General features: G+C 53.8%; 1 protein-coding gene across 2 annotated transcripts in view; it reads right to left on the bottom strand.

Annotated features, from left to right (window-relative positions):
- Positions 1-19,774, bottom strand: part of lrp6 (low density lipoprotein receptor-related protein 6) — a 39,067-nt gene that overhangs the window by 11,319 nt on the left and 7,974 nt on the right. For both annotated transcript variants that reach the window (XM_084701456.1, XM_084701457.1), the window contains exons 3-10: positions 12,826-13,023; positions 12,416-12,612; positions 11,482-11,616; positions 8,402-8,798; positions 7,417-7,588; positions 3,038-3,254; positions 2,191-2,480; positions 513-739 (exon numbers count right to left, since the gene is read on the bottom strand). In XM_084701456.1, the coding sequence (XP_084557582.1) occupies positions 513-739; positions 2,191-2,480; positions 3,038-3,254; positions 7,417-7,588; positions 8,402-8,798; positions 11,482-11,616; positions 12,416-12,612; positions 12,826-13,023 (1,833 nt within the window). The remainder of the gene's footprint in view (positions 1-512; positions 740-2,190; positions 2,481-3,037; positions 3,255-7,416; positions 7,589-8,401; positions 8,799-11,481; positions 11,617-12,415; positions 12,613-12,825; positions 13,024-19,774) is intronic.

The following is a 19,774-nucleotide window of genomic DNA, read 5'->3' as shown; positions in this document are numbered from 1 at the left end:
TACTGTGACCTGGCAGTAAGCACTGTGTAGCCGTACACCTCAAAATGTGTGGATTCCACTGAGAGTTGGAAAAGAAGTCTGGCTCCATCCAAAATTCAATTTGATACAGAGTAACTGGAGCTGCTCAAGTAATAGCCACTACTTGATCTGAGACCAGAAGACTAATGCGTTGCAGTTGTGCATAGAGAGGCTTTTATAAGCATTCAAGCTACATTTGAAAAGAACATTGAGCTGATAAATGCAACTAATACACCGCACATTTCAGTAAACCCTTAATCAATCATAGAACAAACAATGGACCTGCTGCGTAAAATGCAGTTCCAGCGTACGGACAAAATGGCTGCCAAGAGGGCCGTTTGAGGGTCCGTGGAGAATGTAGTCCTTGCTCTTAGATTTCAATAAGCAGTGTTCGGAAGCCCAGCATTCGAAAGCCTTTCAAACGTACAGTTCCCTCCAGCCTTGGCATCAGCATCGCTAACCCCTCCTCCACCGGTCTGCACGCGACTACTTACCCCTCGGCAGGGTCGAGAGCCAGGGCCCGGGGGCTGTCCAGGTCCTTCCACACCAGGACCTGCCGGTGCTGGCCATCCAGCTTGGCCACCTCGATGCGGTTGGTGCCGGTGTCGGCCCAGTACAGGTTCTTGCCCAGCCAGTCCACGGCCATGCCCTCGGGGTAGTCCAGGCCGAACTCCACGACGTGCTCCAGGGCACTGCCGTTCATGAACGCCCGGCTGATGGTCTGGGGTGGGGGGGAGAGGAGGCACGGGTGAGTGACTGCTCAAACCGGAGCAGAGGGTTGAGGAGGAGCGGCGCTTTGCAGAAGTCGGGAATGTTAAACCGAGGTCTGTTTTGTTGAGCGATCTGTTTTTATTAGCATCAGCACACACCTCGGGGGAGAACACAAGGTCAAACACAATCCACGGCAACAACAACCCCCCCCCCACCCCAAAAAAACGCAGAACACCACCACAATTTATATGCACGACATACACAAACACGCACTATTTATGGAGATATGTTCTACGTCTCCAGCCTGCAAATTGCTACCCAGTTGTTAAGGGGGGCAGGGGAGGGGGGGGAGGGCACACACTTCTGAAAGAAGGGCGGGAAAAGAGGGGGAGGGAGGAGGAAGGAGAAAAAATGGCTTCGGAAAAGAGTGGAAAAACCTCGGTGTCTGGTGAAAACTCGCAGCTCGTTTAGACGGCAGGCAGGCAGGGCCGGGGAAGGTAGAGATGCTCTTCTATGAATGATTTATACCTGCTCAGATATGTACAGTCTCCCCTGTGCCTACCTCCTACCAACCCTCACGCCGATCCCCAACACCCTGATCCTGCACAGCAAGCTGCAGCTGGGGCTTGCCTAAATGAGGCTTGTATCGGACCGCGGATAATAGCCTGTGTATGATAGGCAGTGGACCTCGGCAGGTTAAGGAGAGGGGTCGTTAGCGCGGCGCGCGCGGTGCGTTAGCTAGCGCCCTTCCCCTATGTAGCTACGCGACGACATCATGGGGCCCTATGCCCCGCTTCCTCATGGAGGGGGATCGAGGAGATGGGTGGGTCGCCAGTGTCCCTTCGGCCTCGTCTAATCAGCCGGCTTTGGGATGGAGAGTGAGGGTGTCTGTTGGGGCGGTGCTGCTTCGGTCTGGTTCCATCCAGCACGCCTGGCCCTGACGCATTGATCGCCCTCGGAAATGACCCCGTCGTTAGGGGCTCTCTCTTTTTTCCACACATACCCACTGATGGTTTCACTTCTCCAGCACTCCAGAATCTGTCTTTCCTGCTTGTTGTTTAGGTCATAACACACACACCTTGAAGAGGTAAAGCAGACAAACCCCGCTTTTCCCCAAAATCTGCTCTACATCGCCCATGTTACCGCTACACCAAAAGCCCAAGTGAGTCTATAAATAGGATTCTTCCAAAATAATTATCTCCCATAGCAAAAAAAACTACAGAAAACCACTTTCGGTCCAGGGCCCAGCAAAGGGGGAGGGGAGTAGCAAGAAATTGAGGGAGAGAAGAAGAAAAAAAGAAGAAGAAGAAAAAAAATTCCGCCATCAATTATTTCCAAGCTGGCGTCTCACGGGAGCCCATTATTGAGCCATGCTGTGGGCGGTGAGCCAACTGGAGAAACTGGGGAGTATGCACGCACACGCACACACCCAAACCCCACACACACCCCAACCCCCCGCACCTTCAGAGTGATGTCCGTCCAGTAGATACGGTTGTCGGTGACGTCAAAGTCGAGCGCCGACGCCTCCTTCACGCCCGTGAGCGGGATGGCCACGTTGTTGTTGTTGGTCTCCAGGGAGATGCGCCGGATGTCCGTGTGGCGGGAGAACAGCAGGAAGGCCTCGGGGACGATGCAGGTGGTCATGTCAGCGATGAGCTCCAGGCCGATGGGGCAGGCGCACTGGACCCCCGCCGGCTTGTACAGGCACAGGTGGCTGCAGCCTCCGTTGTTGTCGGCGCAGGGGTTGGTACCTGGAAGGGGGGGAGCGAGAAATTCACTTTGCTTAATCACCATCTCAGAGGCAAAAAGAAAAAAGAGGAGGAGGATGGAACGAGTGTGTGTGTGTGTGTGTGTGCGTGTGTGGAGGGGTACAGCAGTCTGGATGCAGCCTGCCTCCGCTGAGGTGAAGCATTGAAATATTAATGCGCCGTTATCCCCGTTTTCCCAGCCAGCCTGGGCGCGCGCGGGTTTTTTCGCAACCAACAGACAGCCGCTTTGCCATTAGAATTCAGCTCCCGTAGTGTGGCTTCCCAAATTGCTGGAGGAGGGAGTAGAAAATGTGCCTTGCACCGCGCCGCGCCTTTCACAAATGGAACAATGCACGACGGCGCTCATCCCGAGAAACGCATTCACGTGCTAAAACCTTTGGCGGAGAACGACCCGAATTTCGGGGACCTGCTGCTATTTTCTAACGCGATGAGCTCGTTAAAACAGGGGGACTTGGTGTTGTCGGCTGTCCCGACACGGAAAAACCCGACAGATGAGAAGCTAAACAATGCGAGGACGGCTCGGGGCGCCTCGGGCTCACCGAAGGTCTCGTGGACGTAGGTGGCCTTGAGGCCCATGAGGTCGGGCAGCTGGTCGATGATGATCTCGCGCTCGGCCGTGCGCTTGTGCACGCGCTCGATGCTCCTCCGCTGCCAGTCGGTCCAGTAGATGAAGTCTCCCAGGAGGGTGAAGCCAAAGATGTGGGGCAGCTTGTCGTCCACCAGGACCCTGCGGCCCGTTCCGTCCATGCTCATCACCTGGGGGGGAGGAGAGAGGGAAGGGGTAGACGAGGAGAGAGAGAGAGGGTGAGATCTATCATAGCTAAAGTCACACCATTACGCAAAGCCAAAACAAACAAATGCTCCATCTGTCAAGAGCTGCAAGGAGACTCGGTACGGGTCTTACAGATTTAACCACGATACACATTCGACAGCTGAACCATGACAGGCTTCACTGTGCTTGTCGGCTAGTGACGGAAGGAGACGGATGTGTTGTCGGGCCTCGAGCCGGCTCTGTAAACAGGCCGTCATTGGTTCCCACACTGCAGTTCACCCAGGGCCAAACTCGGAACCACAGCCGCAGTAATCAGCCTGTTCCCAGAGAGATGGGTATGGCCCTTCATAAAAAAAATTTAAAAAAAGGCCACGCCTTCTCATTGCGAGCCCGAACCAATCGGCCGCTGGGAAAACTGTGACTCACCGGCCACAAACGGGACTACTTTGAAATGTGACAAAATGTGTGCAAGCGATACATTTCAATTTAATTCATTTTAATCTAGTCCTCGATTGGAAGCAACAAGAACAGTCAAGCCCCAGCTCTCTGTCTCTCTGTCTCTCTGTCTCTCTGTCTCTCTGTCTCTCTGTCTCTCTGTCTCTCTGTCTCTCTGTCTCTCTGTCTCTCTGTCTCTCTGTCTCTCTGTCTCTCTGTCTCTCTCTCTGTCTCTCTCTCTCTCTCTGTCTCTCGTGCCTGGCAGCGTGGAGTGGGGGGGGGGCTGGGTTGGGTGTCAGTCAACCGGTGACGTTAACGCTGATTGAATTTCCACATTGTGCCGTGGATGTGAACGGAGCCAAGGCACACAGAGAGAGAGAGAGACATAGAGAGAGAGACAGAGAGAGAGATGGGGGAGAGAGACAGAGACAGAGCACCCAGCCGACCTGGCAGCACATCTCAGCACCGCTAATTAGAAGCAGCAGCCGGAGCAAACAAACAGCGGCGCATATGGCTGCCACATTTCCTCTCCTCGACACGGAGCACTTTGACATCTTACTCTTTTCTTTAGCCTGAGAGTGAGTGTGAGACCGAGAGAGAGAGAGAGAGAGAGAGAGAGAGAGAGACAGAGAGAGAGAGAGTTTGTGTGTGTTTGTGAGGGTGCTTCACTGTGTACTAGTCGCGAACGGACTGCATACATAATTGCCTGTCACCTCCCCGACAGAAAGAGAAGAGTTTGTTTACTTGGGCCCGGGTGTGCTTTGGCCAGTTTCATCACTTCCAAGTAAACGCTCTTTTCAGTCATGGTGGGAGAAGGGGGGGGACTACAGAGGGGACTGTCGGTCTTCTGAGAAAGAGGTGGGGGAGAAAGAAAAGCTAACCAACCACAGAGGCTAGTTAGCTAGCACATTCTCGACTAACTGCCACAGGTGCGGAGTGAATCAGACAAAACTGAAAAGCCGGTAAGCTCTGCTTTGTACGAAACTTTGAAGGTGGAAAAAGAAAACATGTCGGCCGATCACTTCATCCAGCACCTCGGACCGAATGAAATCACTTCCCCAGCAGATGTCGAGTTAAATGACTAAGAGGATATGCTTTCAGCCATACCTCAGTCTTGGCCTTCAACGAGGAGCTGTTTTATTGTGAGAAGAGAGTGAGAAGAAACATGAGGACAACAGCACGCAAGAAAGAAAAAAACACAAACCTGCATCTTGGAAGTTCAAAGCCAAACTAAACGAAGACCTACACACGAAGGAGTGAAACCGAGGGGGCCCCCTTCTCGCGATTCTCACGCAACATTTTTGTAACGTCTGTTTTGTAACAAACAAAAGACCAGATTCTGGTTCTCCGGATCTTGGACATTCCAAGGCAGAGGGGTTATGTTAACATTCCAGCTCTGCGCCCCCCTCCCCCCCCCCCCCCCCCCCAAAAAAAAAGACAGCGATAATAATTGAGAAACGACAGACGTTTTTATTGGTGTTGAATCGGTCGCTTGATCGACATGCCTTTGACCCCCAAGCTTTGTCTATCTGCTTGTTCACAAGCATCTAAACTTAATTATTTGCTTCAAATCAGAGGAGACCCATATGAACTGTGGCTACGACACTGCAACCCTCTACCACACGGAGAAAGGAAAGGAGCGAGCGAGAGAGAGAGAGAGGGCGTGAAAGATAAAAAGGCAGGAGGAGAGCGAGAAAGCGAGAGCGAAAGAGAGCAAGTGAGAGAGAGCAAAAAGGTATATAAATATAAAATGAAGTTTCCATCCTCAGCACGATGGCCTCAGCCAAAAGGTCTCCGCCGGTTTGGGAGTTGTGACCGCAGTGCGGTGTGGGTTTCAAATTCTGGGGCTATTCTAAACAGAGGAGGCCGCAGCTGGAGTGGAGGCCGCAATCGGAACCAGATGTGGGCTGTGGCCGCAAAAACCCAGCTCTGCTCAGGACCTAAGTGAACAAACCCCCGATTGCCCCCCTCTCCTCATGCAGATGGACGACCCCATAACTTTCACGTGGGGGGTGGGGGTGAGGGGGGGGGAGAGCGGGGGTCAGGTGGGCCTCGGTGGAGCGGAGCAACGACGGGGTGACGCTGTGCGTGAGGATGCCGACCGCAGTTTCCTACCCGCCGGTTTGGAGTACAGAAAAAGCCCCTCTCTGGAGGAGAAGAAAAAGAAGAAAAAAAAAGCTTTGAAAAAAATAAATAAAAAAGGCTCCCTTCCATATGGCGGCGGAGGGAGGAAGAGGCCGGCGAAAGGGAGTTGCGAGTTCTCCGCGTTGAGGTAAAAGCGTTACGGTCTGGGCCCCCCCCCCACCCCCCCTCTGTGCGCTACATCTGTACCAAACTTAACTGGTCAACGGGGGCTCCAATTTCGACGCTGGCCAGACTGTCAACACCCCTGAAAGTGCCGAAATTTAACGACCAGGGTCCTGAGGAGTTGGGGGTGTTTGATGTGGGATTGGGCGGGGGGGGTGGGGGTCATGTAGGCCTAGCAGCCTGGGTAGAGGCATGAGGAAAACCAGAAAAAAGCCCCCCCCGCCGACAGAGGCACTGCGGAAGCCTAGCGCGGGCGTTGTTTTGATTGGAACGTGTTAAACTGCGAGAGGTCGTTCACTAGCCGTGCTCCTCTGGTGCATTGAGTTCTGTATTCCATTACAGACTGTTCCCCCCCCCCACCCTCCATCCCTCTAACAAGTTGTTCTGTGAGATTCAAAGCAGTACTGGGGCGAGTATCTCTTTACAGTCGCACAAATTGGCCCAATTCAAACATCTGTGCGTGACAGCACGTATAGGCGAGATGGTCCGAAACGGGCCTGGACCGACCAGGCATCTGGGTGACACAGCCAGGGGAAGGACCGTGCCATCTCAGCCAAACGACGGAGAGAGAGGCGTTTCCGACTGCCCTCCAAAACGGGTCCCCTCTCCGGGTTCAGCTAGCTAACGACTCCGGTCCACGCCGCCGCGGGGCTTCTCCGGGGCAGGGTGTGAGGCTGAGGGGTGGTGGTGGTGGAGCGTGGGGGGGGCTCTGGCTGTGGCCCCTGTGATGCTGCCAGCTCCCTGGCGTCGGCGCCGTGTAGCGGCTGAGGAGGGCTTAGAGCGGGGGGCCCCGGCGTGTCGAGGCGACCGGCGGGGGGTCTGCCTGCTGCGGCCTGCCAGATAAAGCCTGTCACAAAAGGCCCCCCCCCGCAGAGAGCAGCCGCCACGATCTGTCAGGAATATCAGTGCTGCTGCCGATTCCCCACCACGACCACCCCCCCCCCCCCCGACATGCACATGAATTAAAAAACACACACACACACACACGTCAACCACACACACACACACACACACACGCTTACATCTTAATGAGACCGACACTGTGGAGGGCTAAATGGGAAACAGGGGGGGGGGAACACCCGTGTTAAACCAGGAAGAGCGGGACGTTTAGCTCGTCAGACTGTGTGTGCGCGCGTGTATGCGAGGCTGTGCATTTCGGACTGAACGAAAGAATGCAATGCGCCGTCTAACCTTTGACCCCCCCATGGGGTGGGAGGTCGTGTTGACCACTTAGCCTGCCCAGTGTGCGACACACATTAAAAACAGCAGGCAGGGTCCTGTGGTGTGGCTGTATACCAGACACTGGGCAGAATCCACAGTGACTAGCCAGTCGTGGGGACCATGAACTTAACCGCAACCCTCGAAAAGTACATGAGGAAAAAATCTTTTTTTAAGCTATGGTACCTCGATCTTGTCGGTCTTGGCGTCGCCCCAGTAGATCTTCCTCTCGTCGTAGTCCAGCGCCAGGCCGTTGGGCCAGCCCAGGGACGTGTTCACCATGACCACGCGCTCCGTCCCGTCCAGGTCGGCACGCTCGATCTTGGGCACCTCGCCCCAGTCCGTCCAGTACATGTACCTGCAGGGAGCCCCGGGAGTGGACGCAGAGAGTCAGAAGACTGCCGCTCTCAGGATTGCATCCAGCCCCTCGGGTCAGGTGCATCTAGGTTTCTCAGGTTAGGTACATCGAGTCTCTCAGGTGAGGTATATATACATTCATACAATTGACGTCGATTGTGAGATATTGTTGTTTGTAAAACAGTGCCAAGCAGAGGGTGTTAACCATGGACAAATTGTGAGGTCACCAGGCACTCAACATGACCGGGCAGGGATGCACTGCCAGGGCGGGCCTGAGTCATGACTGAGGGCAGGCGGCGGTGATGTCACCCCCCCCCTCCCCCTCTCTCTCACCACTCCACCCCCCGCTCTCAAAGCCCTGCGGTGGCAGGCAACCACAGCTGTGATGTCATCCCCCTCCGTCAACATGCCGCCTGGATGATTGCGGCAGGCAGGTGAGACCCACAAAGGCAATTGGCTTATGTTAGCGCGCGGGCGCCCGATGCCAAACCTAGCCATGTCATCACCACACTGGAGTGCCAGATCCTTAGTGTGCCTGTCACCTTTCGTGAGATGATTTGCTTTGGCAGAGAGAGGGTAGGAGGCTGAGGGGGATGAAATCACAAGCCATTGGCTCATCGGACTGCCCTCGGGCTAAAACCGACTCTTCGCATTGCAGTTCCAACCAAAAAACTAATCTTCATTTGTACCCATTTAAAGAAAATAAACGTTCCAATATGTGAACCTCACTCATCTCGATCCAAACCCCGCAAACCGAGACCTAAACATGCCAACCAAAACCGCTGCATCGGAGGGGACGGGAGTTGGTACCCACCCTGCGGTCGGGTCCAGAACGATGGCCCGGGGCTCGTCCAGATCTTCCGAGATCAGGATCTTGCGCATGGTCCCGTTGAGCCGCGTCACCTCTATGCGGTCCGAGCCCGTGTCGGTCCAGTACAGGTTGCGGGCGATCCAGTCCACGGCGATGCCGTCCGGGTGGTTGACCTGCGAGGTGACCACGAACTGGGGCTCGCTGCCGTCCAGGTTGGAGCGCCGGATGGCGTGCACGTCGTCGTCCGTCCAGTACACGTGGCCGTCCACCGGGTCGTAGTCGATGGCGATGGCGTGGCGGATGTCGTCCGACTGCAGGATGATGTCGGTGAAGTCCGGCGTGTCCAGGGAGATTCGGCGAAGGTCTGTGCGACGGGCCAAGAGAAGGATCTGGGTAGGACCTGGAGGAGAGCGAGGGGGAAAGGGGGGATAAGGGTGTTAGTCACGCAGTCTATGAAAAATATCTGCATCTTTTCTTCAGTGCTACTTCAGATGGCTAGCGCACGGCTGCTCATTTCTTCTTAAAATACTACTGTGTTGTATTGTATACACAGTGTTTCCCTCAAACGATGCCTAAAATAAATACAAGCCAAACCATTGACTCAACCTTGAATAGTCTCCCTATTTTGCTCGTTGAGTGATATTCAAAAGAGTGGGAAAGTGGACTGAGTGGGCGAGGGGAGAAAGAAAAAAAAAAAAACTAAACAACAAAGTATATCTTTCTAGTTTCGAGTGCTGGTTGTTCGGCCCACTCAACGCTTCCAGTAAAAACCCATCTCTGAAAAGATCAATCGGAGGCCCGCCTTGAACAATCAAACATGGACGACAACCCTCTCCTCTCCCTCGCTCTCAGTTTCTTTATTCAGGAGACTGCCCTTTGCTTGCTCGCTCGATCTCTCTCGCGCGCTATTTCTTTCTCCGTCTCTCCGTCTCTCCCTTTCCCCTCGCTCTTGCTTGTTCTCTCTCCTGCTCACTCTCCCTGCCTCTCTCTTTTACTCTCTCACAATCCCCAATCCAGTTACACTGCTAGCAACCTGACAAAAGCTACTTTCCTCTCCCCTCCCTCCCCAGTGGTCTGAACAGGGTTGGGCAGCTATCAAAGTGCTACTGTACCTGTCGCCGTAGAGCTCCATCAGCTTTTGATTCGTTTGTGTTTCCAGCAAAGCTTACACATGCACTCCCGTGTTTGGTAGAAGTAAGGTTTGGTTTGTAAAATAAATTAATTAATATATCATAATAAACACAATCCTAAAATGAGGGGTTAGGGTTGGCTTACCTAACCCGATCTGAATGAGGACATGAGCTGCTGTTGACGGTAGCTAGCAATCAACACGTGAACCTGCTAAGCAGCAAGCCATTAAACTCCCCTTGAATACATGTGATCTGAACACTGGAGACGAAACCAAAGGGCCGCGCCACGGGGACACACAAAGGCGGTGACAAATTAGCGGCTTTCCACCAAAGCTAAATATAAAATCATTTTAAAAATCCCCAACTTAGTATTGGCCGGTACGGTGGGTGAACTAGGGGAAGGGGGAGGGGGAGAAGAGGGAGGGACCAGGTCACACTTGGGTCCCAGGGAGGGGCGGACAGCCCCGGGTTAACAATCCCCAGATGCGGCCCCTCTCCCCGGTCTGTGCCCGTGGCCCACTGCTGACTGTGGGCCAGCCTCTGATTTAAGAAGGGGAAGGACTTGAAAATGACAACAAAAACGCCCTCCCCTGCTGAAATGGTTAAAAACCCAGGCAGTGAAAGAGGGTATTGTCTTCATAGGGAGCATGTGATCCCCTCCCCAACAAAAGCCTCCCTGCCCCTCTCTCCTCCCTTGCTCTGTTGACTGGGGGAACTGAACCCAAAAATGTAAATAAAAAGAGAGAGACCGAGAGAGAGAGAGTATAAGACGAAGAAGGGGGGGGGGGGGGGGGGGGATATGGTCAGGGCCGTGATTCACACACACAAACAGCTATCCCAATGAGTGGAGTTGCCATGGCGACCACAGGTCAGACCGCCCCACCTTCAGCTGCTCGGGTAGCCTCTGAGATGGAGGAGGGAGGGTGGGTGAGAGTGAGAATTAGAGTGAGAGTGAGAGTGAGAGAGAGAGAAGGAGGAGAAGCGAGAGAGTGGGAGGGAGGGAGGGAGGGAGGGAGGCAGGGAGGGAGGGAGGGAGGGAGGGAGGGAGGGAGGGAGGGAGGGAGGGAGGGAGGGAGGGAGGGAGGGAGGGAGGGAGGGAGGGGAGGGAGGGAGGGAGGGAGGGAGGGAGGGAGGGAGGGAGGGAGGGAGGGAGGGAGGGAGGGAGGGAGGGAGGGAGGGAGGGAGGGAGGGAGGGAGGGAGGGAGGGAGGGAGGGAGGGAGGGAGGGAGGGAGGGAGGGAGGGAGGGAGGGAGGGAGGGAGGGGAGGGAGGGAGGGGAGGGAGGGAGGGACAGAGAGCACCAAAAGAAGCCGAGATGCACCCTTAGTGTATTCGCCTGTATCTACTTTCAAACCTCTACAAACTCTAAAACGATGCACAAAAAAGTGTTACTCCCTTCAACTGACAGTAACAGTGAAATGGCTTTAAAGGATGACTAAAAGAGAGAAACAGAACAGTTGGCTCGGAGTGCATCGTGCAGGTGTGGGTGAGTGTTCCTCTCGCTCTGTGGGTATAAAAAGCACTGGACGACATCGGGCTCTAATGAATACAAGCTGGAGTCTGGGCAGAGCTCTTGTAACTAGTTACACAAGGGCTAGAAACATTTCCCTGGAGAAATCTCAGCCTGTTCATTCAGCCTGTGGGCCACTTCAGTAAATCTGCCCCTCATCCTTCTATAAAAACAACTATGTAGGGTAGTCCAAATAAGGAATTTCAAACGTCCAGACAGAACTCAAAGTATTAAAGATTTCTTTCTTTGCAGAGTCTTCATTTCAAAGCTTCGACGTAGCAGGTGTGTGGATTCAGCACGGTGTAGGCGTGGCACAGACAGAACGTGAGCTTAGCTCCCGTAGCTAAGCGAGGTTTAGCCGCCGTGCTTGAATGTCACCAAGAAAGACACGCAAAGCTAGCTGCTAAGGGGGGGTTTCCATGCGACCTAAGTGGGTTTCCTCACCGTCTAGGCAGGTTTTGTTGTCCTCCAGGAGCTGGACACCGGTGGGGCAGGCGCACTGGTGGTAGGGCTTGACGGGGGACAGCAGGCACAGGTGGGAACAGCCGGCGTTCTTCAGCGAGCAGGGGACGTTGACGGCTGTGGAAAAGGGGGGAGATGGGACTGTTAGCGTCGCTGAGGACGGTTTAGGGTGCGAGACGACACCGCACAGACACACACAAAAAAAAAACTGTATAAACCCTCTTGTGTAAGTGCCTTGTGCTTTGATATCACTTCTCCCGCCTTCTGCTACAGTGAAGTGACGGATGAACTTTGTGCATGCGGATGGTGTTGATGCACCCCACATGGGTGACCCAGAACATACCCTCTCTGTATGCCCTGTGTGTGTGTGTGTGTGTGTGTGTGTGTGTGTGTGTGCCTGTGAGAGAGTGTGAGTGTTTGCCCTCAGATGTTGAGGGGTGGTGCCCAAGAGGTAGACTCCTCTCTCTGCCATGAGAAATTCCCTGCATTCAGTCCCGGGGGAGAGAACAGGGGGAGCTATTGTTTTGGGCTGATCACAGAGGCAGGGAAAGGTGACGACGCTGTCATCGTTTCTCCTCCCCGACTCGAGTTTCTAAACAAACCCCCCAGTGAACACATTGTGCATTGTTCTGGGGCAAATGTAAGAGGGAAGAAAGGTTTTGTGTGCATCATATATCATTCTGATATATTGTCGTTGTATTTCAGGACTTTTAAGTCATTAAGTCTACGAGACATCAGACACCCCCACATCACAGCCTAGCCATGTGTAGCACTACATTCCTATGCATCTCAACAGACCCGACCCAATCAGCCCACAGCAATGCGAGGCAGTGGTTAGTGCAATGACAGGTTGGGATTATGGTTGGCGTGGCACACGCTGGAGGGAGGGTAGCGAGGGAGGGTGGGCGGGGCTTACAGGTGGGTTGTCTCTTCTGGCTGAAGACGTGGATGTCCATGGGGGAGAAGATGTCCGAGTGGACCTTGCGGCGATCCTCGCCCGTGTCCTTCTGGCAGGAGTGGATGGAGTGCGTGTTCCAGTCCGTCCAAAACAGGGTGTCCTCGTAAAGAGTCAAGGCAAACGGGTGGGGGAGGTCACCTTTCACCACCACTTCCCTAAACACACGAAACACCCAAATAAAACAGGAAAGAAGATAAGCATACATCCAAATGCGGTAAGGGCAAATCCAGATAGAAATCTAAAACAGATCCGTCACAAATTGCTTTACAAACACAATCACACGGACCGGCAGTCAAGCGAAAGCATATTCCAGATGTGGACAGGCTGCGTCGGCCATGGGTAACTCAGTAACGGTAGCAGCGCTGTACCTGTTGGTACCGTCCAGGCTGGACCGGTGGATGAAGTTGTATTTGGCGTCGGCCCAGTACAGCTTCTGCTGGCTGTAGTCCAGCGTGAGGCCATTGGGCCAGTAGATATCCTTGTCGATGACCATCGCCCGGTTAGTGCCGTCCATCCCCGCGCGCTCAATCTTGGGGATCTCCCCCCAGTCTGTCCAGTACATGTACCTTGGGAAGGACAGGCGAGAGCAACACATCAATAGAGGTCCCGTGTACACAATGAGATTGAACATGAATATGTGCGTTACCGACATCCTAACAACTCCTTATTCATTCAGTCCCCTTCCACTCAACACATCCATTGGCTTTTTCTTCTTCTAATTACACCAGGACGATGTTACATTTACTAATTTAGCAGACGCTTTTATCCAGTGCAACTTACAGTAAGTAAAGGGACATCCCCCCCCCCCCCCCCGAAGTAGGGTGAAGTGCCTCGCCCAACACACATCATTTGGCACGGCCAGGAATTGAACCGGCAATCTTCTGATTAATAGCCTGATTCCCTAATCGCTCAGCCATCTGACCCCCACGTTTAGATGTTTAGAAGATGCCTATGCTACAGAAACAACTGGGGCCAAACCTGCCTGTTTTCAAGGGAAAAGGTGGGGGGGGGCTACATGCAATTTGCGAGGAGGCTTGTTTGAAAAAAAACGTCCCGTCACAACCGAGGGTCGATGTGCTCTTGACCCTGTGACCTCTCTCTCCCCCTCGGGGCCGTCCCATAGGATGAGGCCTCTGACGTAGGAGGAGGAGGAAGGATGGAAAGCGGGATGGCGTGCTCGGGGCCCAGAGGAAGCCGAGTCAGGCCTCGAAGGGAGTAGGAGGATGAACCCTGTCTGGCTGCAAGAATAGAGGGCCCCCCCTGAAGACTCCACTCAGGCCTGCTACGCCCTGTTCTGGTGTGGACGGACGAGTAACGGATGAGGCCCCCTTCTATGGATGGCGGCCGAGTGCAGAGTGAAGCATTAGAAACCAGACAGCGGCAAGTCTCGAGTGGTGGAGCCGACACGCTCCCCGATGCCTGCTTGTTGCCAGGTAACTGGGAGCACCGACGCAGGACATCAGACGACCAGGAGGCCACAGGTGGATGTGAGACGAGCCTCCACCGGAGCACACGGGGATGGACGACAACACACACCTAACAGCCGTCGAATCTCACGTCAGCACAAACACACAACAGACAACTTTAATCACGTGGAAAAGATGCATCCTTTGTTTGGGCAGTTCGGACACCTTAGGCCAGCCTATCCAGGAAGGATTTGAGGAAATGGCTAATGGATCTGTTTATGAATACAGCCGACACAGAGGGAAAAGGGCAAGAGACGAGACGCGTGGAGAGTAGTAAGAGCGACAAATGGAGACAAAGTGTTTGTGTGTGTGCGTATCCACGCATCTGAGCGTGAATGCGAGCGAGAGAGAGAGACAGAGAGACAGACAGAGAGAGAGAGAGAGAGAGAGAGAGAGAGAGAGAGAGAGAGAGAGAGAGGAGAGCTTGTGGAGGGCTTGTCATTTTAACACATCCTGCCTTTTACGCATCAGCACAAAAGCTCCTCCAGGGACCAGGGGAGCCGCTGTGCTAACGGCTGCCTTTGTTTTCCCTAATTACCCTCCCAGCTGGACAACCTCCCTCGACTCCTTCTCACCTCTAGCCCCTGCCCCCCTCCCCCGCCTCTCTCTCTCTCCCCCCTCTCCTCATCCCATGGTCCATTTCCCCACCACCAGCACAAACCCCCCCCCCCCCCCCCCCCCAAACCCGCTCTTCTCGGTGTCCGCGGAGGCCCCTGGTCAACCTTGGGACCCGGGAAAACCCCGGACTCGCTGTGGAGGACAATGGTCATGAAGTGGAGGAGAGTTCATGAGGATGTCCAAGAGCAAACACGGGGGCGAGCGCACGCTGTGGTGCGTCCTGCTCCGAGGCCGCATGGCGACCCCTTGAATTCCTCCCGTCGGCGAGCGACAATAACAAGCCCGCTTCCTAGCCTGGTAGCTGCGGTTAGAGCAAACTCCCTGGAGGGAGGGAGAGGGGTTCAGAGATGTCTGGGTCAACCCTGTTCTAGGACACAATCAGGGATACGATCGGGACTCCAAGTGGATGTGGGATTACGTGGATCTCCAGTGCCCGAGCTCCAGATGTGTTTTACGGGGCCGCAGCCAGCACAGGCGCAAAGCTAACTCGATTCTCTGGCATGAAAGAAAAGAAAACGCACAATTACACAACCAGATCAGCTTCAAAAGCAGGTTTTCCAGATCAAAGCGACCGTACAGGTCCCTTGTCCATCTCACAGTCCCAAAACACGGCTGGTGAAATGACGGTACGGTCACCAGTGTCGACTCGGGGTGAGGTACAACCTCGGGTTCGGAGGTTCGCTACAGGGGGCCGCCCTGTTGTAAACGAGTCGTGGTGATCTCCAAAAGCAGTTGCGCTGCTGCGTACAGTGGATTCGCCTTTGGCTGTCGGCTACCTGTCATTTGATACCGGGAGTGGGTTGATAACATCTAGTGCCAAAATGTCTTGGAATGCGGGCCTGTTAATCACAGGCCTGAGTGTGTTGGCTAGACGAGCCACTGTGCAGAGCAGGGGAGTTCTCCAGATCTCGTCCTTGGTTTTTGACGGGAGTCCGGCTACACTCGCAAGCGAGCGACATACCTCGCTACGAAAGAAAAGAACAATGAAATGAGGGTATATTTCCCCTCTCCTCTCGTTCCTTCTTCAGAATGGGGCATGTCTAGACAGTTCTTTAGAGGAGATGAGTGAAGGTGTGTGTCCTTACTGTGTGTGTGAGTGTGTGCGTGGGGTGGGGGGGTGTAAGTGACTCATCACAGCTCTCGTCACTTTGAGAATGGGGAACTTTTGACATTGCTATGGCGTGAGGCACTGCGATTCCGCACGAATAGTGCTTTGGAGGAGGAGGCCTTGGAGTCCCAGAACACCAGCTGACATGTCAGAGGGACCCTTTAGGGATGGTCAATAATGTCCAGGGAGTTTACTCTCCTGAGGTGTTGACTTAGGAAGAGGTACCGGATTTGACTAAGCATTTTATGACACCGCCAGCCCCCCCCCCCTCCCCCCCCCCCTTCAAACACAAACAAACACCCCAGGGGGCGATACCGTTTTGTTTAGACAGCCGGCGCTCAAACACGGTGTGAAAACTGAAACGAAGCCCTCGCGAGACTCATCGGTTTTTAAACCCCGAGAAACATTTTTATGGAATTCTAAAACAAGGGATTCATCTTTGTTACCAAACACCCTGGGAAATAGCTTACATGCAAGGGAACAAACAAATATCCTTCCGTCACATGTTTTTGGAAGATTGAAGTAGTGGACAACAACAAAGGGGAACAATGGAGAAGTTTTACGGCGGTGGGTTGAGTCTCTTCGCGGTGGGTACACATGGCAAGCTCTGCGCCCAGTGAAGAAGAGTCTGGGAATGCTTGGGTGGGGGTTGGAGGGTTTCTAAGAACACACGACAGAAAATGTAAGGCTCCAGGAGAACAGACGGGAGGAGGAGGAGAAGAAGAAGAGAGCAAAGTGGTGGAGGAGTAGTGAGGCGGAAGAATGATACCGCGAGTGAGGGAACCAGCCCCAGGGTTGGGGGTTAGGGGGAGGCTGAACATGACATGCTGCAGGCTTGTGAAGAGCGGGCGTAACTTCTGGTGTGTGTGTGGGAGGGGGGGGAAGGCGGTGTTGTCATCGCTCCTCAAGTACCTGGGGGTGGGGTGCAAGTTGGGGGCAGGTCACTGCCTAGAATGGGGCTTGCGAACGGGTGGTAGTAGTGAAGGGGGAGTTGTAGGAACACAAAAGCCAAAGTCTGGGAATAAGAGGGAGGTGCGGGGGAGGGGGGCTCTTTAAACTGGTGGGGGAGGGAGTCACCAATCCAAAATGGGCACTTTAATGGGTCTAATTACACGCTTCTTAAGATTTCTGTCTGATGTTACGGCACAAGGCCCTCTCAATGCGACTGTGGTCCACTGGTCCAAACCAAACAGTTGTACTGCTTGTTAAGCGCATAGCTTTGGACGCATTGTGCAACAGATTTGTGTGTGTGTGTGTGTGTGGTGGCTGCCTCTGGAAAATACTTCCAAGCATGCAGACATGGCCCATTTGTCAGAGCTAAACACAGGAGAGGATACAAGTCGGTAATTAAAAGTGCCCTTAAAAACCCTGAAATTCATCTGTGGCAATGTTGTGAATGAGAAGTGTGAGAGAAAGGATGCACAATGGCCCATAACATCGAAGTGATTTGAGTAAGTCAACCCAGGAAGAGTCCATAACCCAGTCAGGCTGAAGGCAAGACGGGACCGTATCCCAAAAATAACACACACCACCCCCTCCAACCGAGGCTACACCCTCTCCTTGGGTTTCGCTCCAGACGAAGTACAATGCGACTTGTGACAATAAATCCATCACAAGCTCTGACTGACGATGGCGTCAGCCTGTGAGTCAACCCTGCGTGTGACAAAACTCGAGTGAAATTGAAGTTTGCGCAAGAGAAACTCTGCGATCGGGTCAGTTTTGGACGTTTAGTGTACAGAACCCCCCACCCCCACACCACCCCCCCAATGGGAGAAACGCTAACAATCTGGAGCGGAGAACTCTCTCACCCAAAAAAACTACATAAAAAACTGCAGCCGCGCTCGCCACAAGAGCTGCATTGTATTTGGTACCTGAAGCATTAATCAGTCGTGTTGAACGCAGTCCAAAAGCTGCGTTCCTCGCTGGATTTGGGGAAACCAGTTTCCCTTAACAGCTCTCCGTCTTTAACCCCCCCCCCCATGCTGGCCCAATGCATTTGGTACAAAACCCAGACTTGGCTGGGCCCCCGTGCTCCGGGGTCATTCTAACGACTTCACTTGAAACAAACACACACGTATCACGAACGTTTAAGCTGCGTCTCAATGTCCCGGGCCACTGAAATGTGTGGGAAGCGAGTTCGCAACACAGCCGTGCAGTGAATGGTAGAGCACAGGGGCTTGGTCCTGAAGAATAACACTGTTTTCAGTAGACGCTTCACATGGTTCTGCTGAGGGGGGGAAAACAGCAGCATCGAGCGCTGCGTATGGGTTCTGAATACATTGCAGACACAAAAAGAGTATGTTCTATGACCGTATCTGGGGATATAGTGTGTGTGTGGGATATAGTGTGTGTGTGTGTGTGAGCCCATAGGAATATGAGTAAGTAAACCCAGTCCCATGCAGCGAGGCCAGCCTGTAGTCACAGCCCTTCCAGAGAGGGGATCAAACAGTCGGCACACGTGTGAGCCAGACACCCACCGAGCCCCATTAACACAGCCCGGCCGACAGCCCCCAGCGCCTGCAGGAATCCTGCTTGTACCCGCATCCCCCCTCTCTCTCTCTCTCTCTCTCTCTCTCTCTCTCTCTCTCTCTCTCTCTCTTCACAAGGACGGTGCAGAGCCGGGCCTCCGTGCACGCACACACGTACACACACAAGTGCACACAACTGTATAGGCTCAGCGTTGAGAGCCAGGTGAAAAGGGAAAAAAAGCACACACACACACCAAAGGGCTGAACAGCCAAGTACGTACGTACACACTTATACACATACGACGCATGCCAACACGGCTTGGCTATTAACCAGTGCAAATAGCTGCCAATACCTTATAAGATGAACTACAAAGCTTCCAATAGCTCCCTTTGGCAAGCCTTGGACAAAGAAGAAAGAAGCTGAAGGAGGGAAGGGGCCGGCATTTTATAGCAAGGGGCTTTTTAAGAAAATGATGGTTGCGTTGTAAAGCAACTCCCCCCTACTGTTAAAATCATCGTGGCACAAGGCCTCATTTCCACCTAACCGAGAGGCAGGAGGTGGTGTTCCAGGGACGGACCGGGGCCTCGGCCTGCGGGGCTGTCCCCCATTCACCATGGGGGGGGGGGGGTCCGGGTCCCTCACTGAGGCTGTAATGGGCGAGCGTTTTGTAAACACAGGTGAATCGATGCCCTTTGTAATTGACATCCCTCGGTGGCTCGTAAAAAGTTAAGAGAGATTGGCAGCTTGAGATTGGCAGCTTGAGACTGGCGTTGGAGTCGCTTGACGTTTACCCCCAGCCCCCTTTATTCCGACAGCAGAGGCAAAGGCTAAAGTCAGACCCCCCCCCGCCTCCCTCCCTCACACACACACACACACACACACACAACATGTAAATCATTACGTTGGGCATACTCCGGCCCCAATATCTTGCAATAGCTGCAAGACCAAATAAAAAATGAAAAGTTTTACTGAAAACATCTGTCGGCGCAACAATGGGCTTTTGTGAAGTGCACGCAACCAATAAACGGCCTCTCGCCTTGAAACAAAACACACGCACACAAAAACGGTGATGCGTGTTGCATTTGACGCAGGAGAACGATAAGAAAAGCGTGTTCACTTTTAATGGCCATCAAGCTAATCTGATGGAGGACGTGTTTGGAAGTCCCACTCCCCCCCACCCACACAGGCAAGCACGGCTGTGCTCCAAGCAGGCTGTCACAGCGGGGAGTCGTTCCACAGGGACGGCTGATTCAATCGGAAGCGGGCTAAGCTATTTGTACAATGGAGTCATTACAGCGTCGCTCGGCCCGCTTTCCTCGTCCGCCGGCACTCTGCTGGAAGTCCCGGCTGGCAGCACTCCGTCTGCATGCGGCTGCACGCGGGTCCTGGTGGGGGCCAAGAGAAGGCCCCTGGCCCAGGAGGGAGCAGGCTTGGTGGAGACAGGCCTGCGGGCGGACCGAGGGCAGGCTGGCTGGAGGTGGCTCACCCAGGTGAAGACAACTCTAATACCCCCTCCTCTCTCATGTCCAACAACAACAGCCTGCATCAGAAGTTAGATTAGTGACCAGGGGTCTCATTTATAAAACTGTGCGTCGTAGGATTTGAACTAAAAGTGTACGTACGCCCAAAAGCCTAAAGTGGCGTACGCCCCCCCGA

This window comes from Hypomesus nipponensis, chromosome 7, assembly GCF_054491055.1.
Source record: "Hypomesus nipponensis isolate SF chromosome 7, ASM5449105v1, whole genome shotgun sequence".
Taxonomy (NCBI): Eukaryota; Metazoa; Chordata; class Actinopteri; order Osmeriformes; family Osmeridae; genus Hypomesus; species Hypomesus nipponensis.
This window is presented reverse-complemented; position numbering and strand designations above follow the sequence as displayed.